This window comes from Quercus robur, chromosome 8 (assembly GCF_932294415.1).
Source record: "Quercus robur chromosome 8, dhQueRobu3.1, whole genome shotgun sequence".
Lineage (NCBI taxonomy): Eukaryota > Viridiplantae > Streptophyta > Magnoliopsida > Fagales > Fagaceae > Quercus > Quercus robur.
In genome coordinates this window covers 33,707,622-33,720,541 of record NC_065541.1, presented here as the reverse complement: position 1 = coordinate 33,720,541, position 12,920 = coordinate 33,707,622, and the positions used below count along the sequence as shown (strand labels likewise).

Here is a 12,920-nt window from a genome sequence, read left to right as displayed (position 1 = left end):
GTTTCTCGCAAGTTGCAAGTCCCCCTAGTGAAATTGTATTTATTATTTTTACTTGTCACTTAATTTATAATACCCAAAAACACTGTTATGCAAATGTTGACAAACCAATTTTTGAACCATCCTTGCAGCTATGCATTGCCACCGACCTAAATCTAGAATAAGAACATTGTTGACACATTGTCTTTTGCTAATAATAAAATATATTCGCCTTTTCCCAAGATAACATTGTCTTTAACCATTAAAATCTTGGGCAGTGCAAAATTGTGGATCTCACATTCTCTCACTTCTGTAACATGTTGTTAATGGGGCTCTCTGGAAAAGTTCTGGAAAGAGTCTATCTTTCAAGAAGGCAATTATAATCTAATATTCTCTCTCTGGGGAAACAATGCATCAACTTGCAAAGTTATTTATATGAACCTGGCGTATTCACAGTCGTCGGTCCAGTTGGGAGCACTGCTCACATAGCGGCCTCGTCATGTCAAACACGCATTGAGTCAATCAGTCAAAAGACCTAGTTAGCATGCGCACAGTAATAGTGAAAGAATAAAATGCATGGTAGGCCCTGCTTGTATCATTGTACAACTTTTTAAACTGTTTGCTGCCTTTGAGCCACTTTGGATCCGGATTGAATGTTGCTTTGCTTCTTAATTGGACAATGAAGCTAGAATATCCTATCCATTCCTTTAATTGTATTTAATTAGGTGTTAATGAATGGTGCTTTTCTCCTTTGATTCTAAAAGAATACTTAGAATAGCATGGTGTAATTGCTAGATACGTGGAAAAGGTTCAATGCCACATACTTAGCCAGATATGGCGACACCCCAAAGGCCAAAAGTGAAAACTGCTTTTTCAGTCCTGTGAAGGTTGATCCGTGATCCCATGTGCTATAGGGGCCACCTTCTCAATTACAATCTACTTACATTATTTCTTATTTCTCTTACAAAATTTTTAAGACCGCGTAAAAAAATTCTAACTTTTTATCAACATAGCATAGAAAATTGTGAGTGATAAATAGTTGTGAGTGATAAATAAAAGGGAACCAGTGGGGTTGGTCGAGAGGTTAGGCACTCGGTCTTAAAGTGGTTGTCTTGGATTTGACTACAAGCTTTCTAGTTTAAGTTTAGACACTAGTACTTTGAAAAAACTCCTTAGGCCAGCAATTTACCCTGTCACGGGTCCACCTGTCACGAATAATGATTAGTCTTTGGTTGAAAGTTTTGAGAAAACACTGTGGAAAAAAAAAAAAGATAAATAAAATGTGATGGTTATATATGAAAATTGATGATTCCTTGATTATCAGTGGGTTGATAAGACTTGAACGTTGATCTTCGGGCTATCTCCTGTAATACCAAAGACACAGAATCAGAGGGGACCGGTGAGGATCGGCCAAAAATCCTCCGATGATTAAGTTAGTTACTTTGAACTCTCTGTAACGAAGAAGTATTCTCTTAGAAGTAAGAAAAATGTCTCAATACCTTTTTCCTTCATCGAAGAAGCCTTATATAGTGTGTGGAACGATTATCTGTTTGGTAACCGTTCCCAGTGTCGAAGAGTCCGGAGAATTGGGAGTAACCGTTGTGGAAGTTACCTAGGTCGGACGGGCCGATGAACTCGTCCATCCATAATGAGGATGGACGAGACCTTCATGAGGAGCTCGTCCACTTTTAGTCCATCCATAGTAAGGATGGACGAGACCTCCAGGATGATCTCGTCCACTTTTAGTGAAAGACGGACGAGATCATCTTGGAAGGCTGGTCGTTCATAAATGACGAGTAGATCTTGAGGTATTAAGCTCGTCCATATACGGACGAGGGTCGCTGGTACACTTGCAATTTTCTCCGCCTATTGTTGCTTCTGTCGTTGGACGAAACATATGGACAAGTTATGGACTTGGGATTATTTGTGACACCATCAGTTGCCCCCTCGTCCATGTGAGTCGTCCAAAAGGTTGAACGTTCTTGGACACAATTGGTTAATAATTACTGCACCACGTGTCCTTTTCTTATTAGAGACTGATTCCGTCGATTTATTTTTCCGAGGTAGATGCCACGTGTTGCTTCTGTATTGGTTGGGTCGTTTCGATTACCCAGGTCAGCATCCTATAAATAGTGGAATGCCTCCCTTGACCCTCCTCATTCCAGAAATTTTCTTCCTTGACATCCATCGTCTAGAGCCTCGTCTAGGAGTTCTCTGCGTCTAGAGTCTTCTTCCGTCTAGAGCCAGGTACTCTTCTTTTTCTCGTCTTTAGGTTTAAGTTTCTTGTTAGGGATGTCTGTCGCTTCCTCATCTACAGATAGCCTTAATAAGGTTATAGACGAGTATTGTGATGATACTAGTGATAGGTCTAGCTCTAGCAGTGCTAATGATGAGAGTGGAGGAAGCACGGACGAGAACTACTCTTCTGGGGCCCCTGGGCTCCCTATTGAAGTCGTCCAAGAACAGCTTAGGAGAGCTTCTGGCTCTCAAGCTGGTTCTCCGTCCAATCCTACGGACGAGGTAGAGACCGTCTTTAGTTGCGCTGTAGGCGTCCATTCTAAGACGGACGAACAAAGGTTAGGTAGCCTTAGGTCCTGGTATCAAATCCCAGACGAGTTTAACCCTAGGCTACCCGTCCGTGGAGAGTGGTGTTGTGAGCCCCGTTTTGGAATAGGCGTCTATGAATCTTATTTCTTAGGTGGCCTTAGGTTTCCTTTAAATGCCTTCGCTAGGGAGTTACTAGTCAAGTTAGGTTTAGGTGTTTGTCAATTCAATCCCAATGCATGGAGGTTAATTATCTCCATGCAAATTTTGTGGAGGGAAGTTTTTGGTGGGGACCGTCCTCTTACAGTGGACGAGTTCCTTTATTGTTATAAACCTTCTACCATAAGTCAGTCTGAAGGTTTTTATCAGTTTACTGCTAGAGGGAATGATTGTAGGTTGATCAAGTCCCTAGCTTCGTCTGATAGGAAGTGGAAGACGGAGTTCATTTTTCTTTCAGGCTTCTGGGCAGGGAACCCTGTGGACGTTGGCAGGGATCCCTTTCCCCCTTACACTGGGGACTTAGGGAACCTTCGTCCAGAAGGTACGTCCCTTCCCCTTGTCTCTTTTTATTCTTACTCCTATTTGGTACATTTACAATTTCTAACCATTATTTGTTCATTGTGTTGTAGCTGCCAAACGTCCGTCCTTGAGCAAATTTCACCGTGACCGCGTCCACAGGGCTCGTCTACACACAGATAGGAGCTTCCATTCTCTTGTCACGCTTAGACGTCTAGCCAAGTGGGGTTTAGGTCCCGAGCCTTCAGACGAAGCTATAGCTCACGAGGTTACTGTGCGAAAAAGTAAGTTTTTACCTAAACTTCCTTTCCCTTTTCTTTTTTGTATACATTTCTTAACTTGTTCATCTCGTCTTAGGAATGTCAACCATGAAAGAGAATAAAGGGAAGGAAATTGCTGGAGAAGGGAAGCGTCCTGAGGGTGTGGCCCAGGATCGTCCTGAGAGTCAGACGCGTCCAACGGCTGGGGACAAAAGAAAATTCTTGCCAAAGAGTATTGACCTGGAAGGGCTCCCCAGTCGTAGAGACAAAAGGGTTAAGCAGGGCTCGTCCAAGGTGGTTAAGTCAAAACCTCCTCAGACTCAGCCTGCCGTCCAGATAGTCGACGTGGACTCGTCCACTCCAGTTGAATCCACTCCGTCCAAGACTTCGCCCAGAACTCCTTTAGCCAAGTTTACTACGCCTGGCTCGTCCCAGCCTTCTACGAACATTATTGAGAGCGAAGATCTGGCTTGGGAACGTTTCCAGATAGCCGTCAAGGACGAGGATATAAACATGTGCTACAACATGGGCTTGAAGGAATTTGAACATTCAGGCGTCCATGACCTCTTCAAGGTATGCCAGTATCCCTCGTCCTTGTTTAGTTATTAAATTTTCCTCATCTAATCATTCTATGTTGTTCTGTCTATTCACAGGCCATGTCGAAGTTTATAGCAGCGTCTAGACAGGCAACGGAGCTGGACAAGACAAGAGTCTTGTTGGAGACAAGGATTCAGGAGGTGAACGCTGACTGTAAGAAATGGGCTGGGTTTGCTGAAAAAGCTAAGGACGAGGTCAAAGAGCGTAACAAGTTGATTGAGGAGCTAAGGACGGATGCATTGGAGAAGGAGACGCGCATTGATCACTTACAACAGATGAACAATGAGTTGAATGCTCGTCTTTCCAAGGCAAGAGAGGACGCTGTGGCTGAGTTCAAGTCGTCCAAAGAGTATACAGACACTTTGGATCGCAATTATGCAGCTGGTTTTGAAGATTTCAGAATGGACGCTATTGAAAACTTTCCTGAAGTTGACTTCAGCACAATCAAGCTTAACCTTGCTGCTGCCACAAGCTCTCTCCTCCAGACTGGCTCTGATGACGTCAACGTGGAAGACGACGCCAGTACTCAGCCTCCTCAGGACGAGCCTGCTGTGAATGCTCCCCCTTCTTAGGACGAGACTTTAACCTTTGTAACTTTGCTTTTTCTTTCTTTTTGTAACTTTTGTGTTTGGTCCTTTGTTTTTGGACCTTCTTTATGTAACAAGAATACATTATACTCGTCCATGGTTTTCGGACGGGTTTTTTAAGTATACTATTTCTGCTTTTCAAACTAATCAAGGGTTTTTGGACGTAGGATGTCCACCCTTTGAATGAAGTTTTATTTTCTTTGCATGGATAAATGATTTCATTTTCTTTGCATGGACGAGTGATTTCATTTTCTTTGCATGGACGGATGCTGCTAAGCTATTTTACTCCTAGCTCGTCCATGTCGAGAATACATATTTTTCATGTAGTCTAACTCGTCTTAGTAGGTAGTATTTTTAATTAGCTTGATTCGTCTTAAGACTTGCAAACTAATTTTACATACCATCTACTTATTTTGCCAACTTTTTGTCTCATCCAGAATTTGGATTGTTTCAGTTGGCTTTACCTCGTCCATGAGTTGGACGAGTATGGATGTGGTTTCTTTTATTCAAGAAAATTTAGACGTTACATCTCTGCGTCCAGAGATTTTGTTCGTCTTGGATCTTTCAACCTTCTTGAGGATTGAAATGGACGACAATATCATGGAGAATTCACACAACATTTTGTACATAACATAAATATTGTTTACAGACAAGGCACATGCACACTGATGCCCTTTTATTTAATAAATACATACTTCATGACTTCGTCCATAACCACAACACAACTATAAAAAGTAAATCATAGTTTCAAACTTCACACACAAACAATACCAAACATAGTAGTATCAAATAGCATCACTCATAGTAGTACGCTATTAGACAGATAAGACCCAGTCTCGTCCATAGGTTCACTCTTACTGGTAGTACCTCCTTAGGTGCTCCACATTCCAAGGATGTTCCAACTTTCTCCCGTCCAGGGCCTTCAGGTAGTAGGATCCTTGCCTTTTACAGTTGATTACTCTATAGGGTCCTTCCCAGTTTGGGCCCAACTTCCCATGTGCTGGGTTCTTGGTTGACAAAGAGACCTTTCTCAGGACGAGATCTCCTATATTGAAACGCCTAGGCTTCACCATCGCATCATACTGCCTAGCCATGAGGTTCTTATACTTTGCTGCCCTGTATTCTGCGTTTGCCCTTACCTCGTCTATTAGATCGAGGTTCAGACGAAGCTGGTCCTCATTATCCTTGTCTTGATACGTCATCACCCTGTGATTAGCCATATGCACTTCTGCAGGTATGACTGCATTGCTTCCATAGGCTAACTTGAAAGGGGTCTCCCTTGTAGGGGTCCTCACAGTGGTCATGTATGCCCATAAAACTCCTGGTAATTCATCTGGCCATATTCCCTTTGCCCCCTCAAGCCGAGTCTTGATGATTTTCAACAAGGATCAGTTTGCTACTTCAGCCTGGCCGTTGGCTTGGGGGTGTGCAGGCGAGGAGTAATGGTTCTGAATTCCAAAGTGTAAGCAAAAGTCCTTGAAGAGTGCATTGTCAAATTGCCGTCCGTTGTCAGACACCAATACCTTCGGCACTCCAAATCTGCAGACAATGTTCTTCCACACGAAGTTCTTAACATTCTGTTGTGTGATATTTGCCAACGGTTCTGCCTCCACCCATTTGGTGAAGTAATCGATGCCCACAACTAAAAACTTCATCTGCCTTACTCCCAAAGGGAAGGGACCCAAAATGTCCAATCCCCATTGTGCGAAGGGCCACGGTGCTACCATTGGGGTGAGGTATTCCGATGGTTGTCTGGAGACATTGCTAAATCGCTGGCACTGGTCGCAGACTTTAACGTATGCTTTTGCATCAGCTTGCATGTTCGGCCAGTAATATCCTGCACGGACGACCTTGTGGACAAGTGATCTGGCTCCTGAGTGATTGCCACATGCCCCTTCGTGAACTTCTCTCAGCACGTAGTTCGCTTCGTCCGGAGCTAGGCACCTAAGGTAAGGTTGAGAGAAACCTCTCTTGTATAGCACTTCATTCATAAGGACGTATCTAGCTGATCTCACCCTCACCTTTCTGGCCTCGTCCTTTTCTTCTGGTAGTCGTCCGTCTTTCAAATATGATATAATGGGAGTCATCCAATTTTCTCTGTTATCCACCTGCTGTACTTCCTGGGCATCTATACTCGGCATATACTGAACTTCATCTGACTTCTCTAATGATTCATCTGCTGAGGCCTCTTTTGCTATAGTATCAGCTTCCACGTTCTCCTCCCTGGGGATTTGAACGAAGTCAGCTTTTTCAAACCTTTTCACAAGGCGCATCACCCTACCAAGGTATTTCTTCATTCGTCCTTCCTTCGCTTCATACATCCCATTCACTTGGCCCATGATTAGTTGGGAATCCCCCATGACACATATGGACTTGGCTTCCACGGACTTCGCCAATTCTAGCCCTTTGAGGAGGGCTTCATATTCGACTTCATTGTTTGTCGCTTGGTACTGTAGACGGACTTTATGTTTCAGTTTGTCTCCCTCTGGGGACTGTAGGACCACACCAATTCCTCTTGCATGCCGTGTAGACGAACCATCCACGTGGACGATCCATCTCTTGCTGTCCTCTGCCTCATTATGACTTGGGGTAAACTCTGCAATAAAATCTGCTAGGGCTTGAGCTTTTATGGCATGCCTTGGTTGATATCTGATATCGAATTCACTTAGCTCCACAGCCCACTGGATTAATCGCCCTGCAACTTCCAGTCTATTCATTGCTTTTTTGAGAGGATGATCTGTCATAACATTAATGACATGTGCTTGGAAATAATGCCTCAGCTTCCTTGAAGCTGTGATTAGTGCGAAGGCCAACTTCTCCATTTGTGGATATCGTCCTTCCGCTCCTTTCAATGCCTTGCTTGTATAATACACAGGTCTTTGGACTTTATCTTCCTCTCTTATCAATGCCGAGCTCACAGCATATGGGGTTACCGCTAGGTACAAATATAGTTCTTCTCCTTCCACTGATGGACTTAGCAGCGGTGCCCTGGTAAGGTATACCTTCAAATCTTCGAAAGCTCTCTGACACTCGTCGGTCCATTCGAATGCTTTTTTGAGAACCTTAAAAAATGGCAAACATTTATCAGTAGCTTTAGAGACAAACCTGTTAAGCGCAGCGACTCGTCCAGTGAGGGATTGGATTTCCTTGGTATTTTGCGGTGGCTTCATGTCCAGTATTGCTTGAATTTTATCTGGATTTGCTTTAATTCCCCTGTGGGATACCATAAAGCCAAGGAATTTCCCTGATGATACTCCAAAAGCACATTTGCTAGGATTCAGCTTCATGTGATACCGCCTCAATGTCTCAAATGTCTCCTGCAGGTCGTCTAGATGTCTTCCTTCATCCTGACTTTTCTCCAGCATGTCATCTACATAGACTTCCACATTCCGCCAAATCTGCGGACGGAACATGTGGTTGACCAACCTCTGATATGTCGCCCCTGCATTCTTTAAACCAAACGGCATCACCTTATAGCAGAATAAGCCTTGACTGGTGACAAAAGATGTCTTCTCTTGATCAGCCTCGTCCATTCTTATCTGATTGTATCCTGAAAAGGCATCCATGAAGCTAAGCAATTTGTGGCCTGCAGTTGAGTCTACTAATTGGTCAATGCGCGGTAACGGATAGCTGTCCTTGGGGCAAGCCTTGTTCAGATCAGTGAAGTCAACGCACATTCTCCACTTTCCATTCACTTTTTTGACCATTGCTACATTGGCCAACCAATCCGGGTAGTACACTTCCCGAATGAACTTTGCTACCATAAGCTTTTGGACCTCGTCCTTGATTGCACTATCTCTTTCAGGGGCAAACACCCTCTTCTTTTGCCGCACAGGCTTGGAGGAAGGACATACATTCAAACGGTGGGTAATGACACTAGGGTCTATACCCGGCATATCCTCGTGACTCCACGCAAACACGTCGATGTTGTTCTTCAAAAATTGGACGAGGTCCGTCTTAATCTTCTCTTCTAAATCTGCTCCAACCCTGGTACACCTCTCAGGGTTATCTTCATCCAAAGGAATATCTTTCAATGCTTCAGTAGGTTCTGCTACAACCCTCTTTTCTTCAATGTTCATTGCTTGAACTTGTTCATCCATGGCCAACATGGCCAAGTAACACTCTCTTGCTGCCAGTTGGTCACCTTGTACCTGTCCTACCCCGTGTTCTGTTGGAAACTTGATTGATAAGTGGTAAGTAGAGGTAACAGCTTTCCAACTATTCAAAGTTGGCCTCCCAATGATGGCATTGTAAGAGGATGGACAGTCTACCACAAGGAAGTTCACATCCTTGGTAATCTGTCGTGGATATGCCCCCACTACCACGGATAAGGAAATGGTACCCACTGGTTGCACCTTCATCCCACCAAAGCCTACTAGGGGGGAGTTCACTGGACGGAGCTGGTCTCGTCCTAATCTCATCTGCTGAAAAGCTGGATAATATAAAATGTCTGCTGAGCTTCCATTGTCCACAAGCACTCTTCTGGTTGTGTAGTTTGCAATTAATAAGGAGATGACGAGGGCATCATCATGAGGGTGATGAATTCTATCAGCGTCCTCGTCCGTGAAAGTAATTGCCCGCTCGTCCGTAGATCTTGCTATTGGTGATCGTCCAGAAAGCTGGACGCTTTGTACTACCTTCAAGTAAGTTTTCTTGGACTTGGACGACTGGCCAGTTGTACTTCCCCCAATGATGACTCTTATCTCCCCGAGTGGTGGTCGCGATGAATCTTCCATCTTTCCCTTCTGTTTCTCGTCCCTTTGGTCTCGTCTAAGGAAACCCCTCAGCTTCCCTTGCCTTATGAGATTTTCAATTTGTTGCTTCAAGTCAAAGCACTTGTCCGTGTCATGGCCATGATCCCTATGGAAACGACAGTACTTGTTCCTGTTGCGCTTGTTGGGATCACCCTTCATTTTCTCCGGCCACTTCAGGGAAGGATCATCCTTGATTTGCATAAGGACTTGCTCAAGTGGGGCGTTTAAAGGGGTATACTGCTGGTTCCGTACTGGAGGGCCTGGCTTCTTACTTTCTCGATCTCTCCTTTCCTCCATCCGTCCCTTCTTTGGACGAGTACCCTGCTCGTGCTGACGACTGGGATTTGCGTCCATTCTCTCGGACCTCTTCCTCTTCTTAGCAATGATTGCATCTTCTGCATTCATAAAATTTTGAGCCGAATGGATGAGTTCGGCCATGGACTGGGGCTCTTTTTCGTAGAGCTTGTGTATAAACAGATCTGAATTCACCCCGTTGTGGAAGGCTGCCAGTAGAAGCTTATCATCTGCTTCGTCCACACTGAGAGCTTCTCTGTTAAAATGGTGATAAATGACCGAAGGCTCTCGTTCTCTCCCTGCTCTATCGTCAACAAACTGGACGAGGAACGCTTGTACCTTTGTCCTCCAATGAAATTGTTAACAAATAACTTGCTCAACTCTTCAAAAGAACTCACCGAATTTGGAGGTATTTTGCTAAACCAAACTCGCGCCGAACCCTTAAGGGTGGTTGGGAAGGCCCTACACATTATCTCATCAGGCACTCCTTGAAGATGCATGGTGGTCTTGAAAGTGGCTATGTGATCAAACGGGTCACGTGTTCCATCATATGAATCCAGAGAAGGCAACTTGAACTTTGATGGTAGTGGGTGACCGTTGATGGAAGCCGTAAAGGGAGAATCAGTCCTGTGAACCAAGTCTTCTATCGGATTCGCTCTTTTCATATTCTCCTTCATCTCCTCCATAACTCTCTTCATTTGGTCCATTTCTTCCTTCAAGTATGGTACCGTTCGCGAAGTGGTGCCTCTAAACTGACTTCCGACTTCGGTATTCTCTCTTCCACCATGACCATCTGTTTGTCTTCCTTCACGTTCTTCTTGTGTTTGCCTCCTCATATTAATCTCCATTCGTAATTCTTGGTTTTGGCGAGTCAACTCCGCCATAGCGTCTGCCATAGATTGTGCATGTTGGGCAGATGATTGCATGACCGGCGCAGACTGGCGATCGCGAAGCGGGTTGCTGCTTCCCTGATGGCCTGGGCTAGTAGCCCTTGATCTAGTCCGAACCATCAACCCTTTGTCACGGAGAAGCAAACTGTAAAACAATCGTTCCCCACAGACGGCGCCAACTAATGATTCCTTGATTATCAGTGGGTTGATAAGACTTGAACGTTGATCTTCGGGCTATCTCCTGTAATACCAAAGACACAGAATCAGAGGGGACCGGCCAAAAATCCTCCGATGATCAAGTTAGTTACTTTGAACTCTCTGTAACGAAGAAGTATTCTCTTAGAAGTAAGAAAAATGTCTCAATACCTTTTTCCTTCATCGAAGAAGCCTTATATAGTGTGTGGAACGGTTATCTGTTTGGTAACCGTTCCTAGTGTCGAGGAGTCCGGAGAATTGGGAGTAACCGCTGTGGAAGTTACCTAGGTCGGACGGGCCGATGAACTCGTCCATCCATAGTGAGGATGGACGAGACCTTCATGAGGAGCTCGTCCACTTTTAGTCCATCCATAGTAAGGATGGACGAGACCTCCAGGATGATCTCGTCCACTTTTAGTGAAAGACGGACGAGATCATCTTGGAAGGCTGGTCGTTCATAAATGACGAGTAGATCTTGAGGTATTAAGCTCGTCCATATACGGACGAGGGTCGCTGGTACGCTTGCAATTTTCTCCGCCTATTGTTGCTTCTGTCGTTGGACGAAACATATGGACGAGTTATGGACTTGGGATTATTTGTGACACCATCAAAAATGATAGATAATTAGTCATAATTTGTCTTATAAGATAATTGTAACAAAAATTGTGACTTTTTATATAGTATTAGAATTATATTTTCTTTTAACAAGCAATATATAATATAGCATGTCAGCTTTGTATTTTATCAACGATCAAATTCCAAACCCACTAGATTTTGAAAAAAAAATTGAACAGTAGGAGAGCTCATAGGCGGTGGTGTACCACCTGATATGTCTCATGAGCTCGGTTGCAAGCATAGACAGTGGCGGCGCCACGTTATGGTCAGGGTGTTCCTAGGAACACCCTGACCTGAAAAAAAAAATTATATATAATAATTAATTTTTTTTTATTTGTTCATCCTTAAAAAAAAAATTAGGAACACCCTAATAAAAATTAGGAACACCCCGACAAAAATTAGGAACACTCTCCAATTAAAAAAAAATTATTTGTTCTCCTTTCAAGGAAAAAAAAAAAAAGCCCAAAAAAAATTTGAACTAAAATCTGAAAAAAAAAAAAAAAAAAAAAAAATTGTAACAGATCAAATGGCAAGCCCACGGATTCTAAAAAAAAAAAAAAAACGAATAGCAAGCCCAACCAACATCAAGCCCACAACAAGCCCAATAGTAGCAAACCCACGGATTCTCAAAAAAAAAAAAAAAAAACAACCAAACCCCAATAAAGGCTAAAGCAAACCCTAAGCTCTAGAATCTCCTTCACAGTCCACTAAGATCCTTCGCCATACTTTAAAAAAAAAAAAAAAAATCCTTTGCCATTGACCTAGGCTTCGTCACCTTAGCGATCTCGATGACATCGTCGAGCGAGATGTTACCGTTGTGCTTGATGTTCTTCGTCTTCTTCCGGTCGTGCTCCGGCTCCTTCAGCGCCTTGATGACTAGTGCTGCGGCGGCGGAGGCACCACCGACACCTCACACCTTGGCCTGACGGTTCTGGACCATTAGCTTGATCATCACGCAGAGATCGGCGACCGCATAAGCTAGATTGGCGACGGCATAAGCGAGATCGGCGACGGTATTTCAATTCTCTTTCCTTTTCCGGTTTGCCCTATCTCATCTCTGCTCTGACTCACACACACACTCTCTCTCTCTCTCTCTCTCTCTCTCTCTCTCTCTCTCTCTCTCTCTCTCATGCTCGATTCTCAGTCTTGAGTGTCTGACTTGTGTGTTTGGAGTTTAGACTTATCTTTTCACGATATAATTATATAAATTGCTTAACTTTTATGCTTTTGTCTTTTTTTGACCATATAAATTGCTTAGTTTTTTACTGTTTGTCTTCTTTTTGACAATATAAATTTATTAGTTTTTTACTGTTTGGGTAGGTGTATATAAATATAAAAATATGTAATTTTGTTGACATTGCTGTTCGGCTCTTGTCTTTTAGTGTGGAGGTGGATGGGGCCATGGCATTGAATTGGAGTTGTGGTATATGGTCCCTTAAAAAGTAAGTAAGTGAATACACATTATAAAAGACAAAAATAAAATAAAATAAAAAACAATGTTAAGTTGATACTTGATATATATATATATACACACACTTTTATTGTACTATTTTTAGTTGTTGTTTTTCATTATTTAATTACATATTTAGGTTTTAATATTCTAAAATAGTAATTGTTATGTAATAACTAAATGATTTGAATGTCAAAGAAGAAAAACAAAATGATTTGTTTTATTTGAGGATTACTTATTTG

At 43.1% G+C, this 12,920-nt stretch overlaps 1 protein-coding gene across 1 annotated transcript; it reads right to left on the bottom strand.

Moving 5' to 3' along the window:
* Positions 1 to 5,989: 5,989 nt before the first annotated feature.
* LOC126696192 (uncharacterized) lies at positions 5,990 to 9,588 on the bottom strand. The gene is made up of 5 exons (XM_050392970.1): positions 8,370 to 9,588; positions 7,775 to 7,922; positions 7,586 to 7,693; positions 6,094 to 7,468; positions 5,990 to 6,019 (listed from the first exon to the last, which is right to left on the bottom strand). Exons 1-5 carry the CDS (start codon positions 9,586 to 9,588, stop codon positions 5,990 to 5,992), a joined length of 2,880 nt encoding a protein of 959 aa, XP_050248927.1.
* Between the last annotated feature and the right edge of the window lie 3,332 nt (positions 9,589 to 12,920).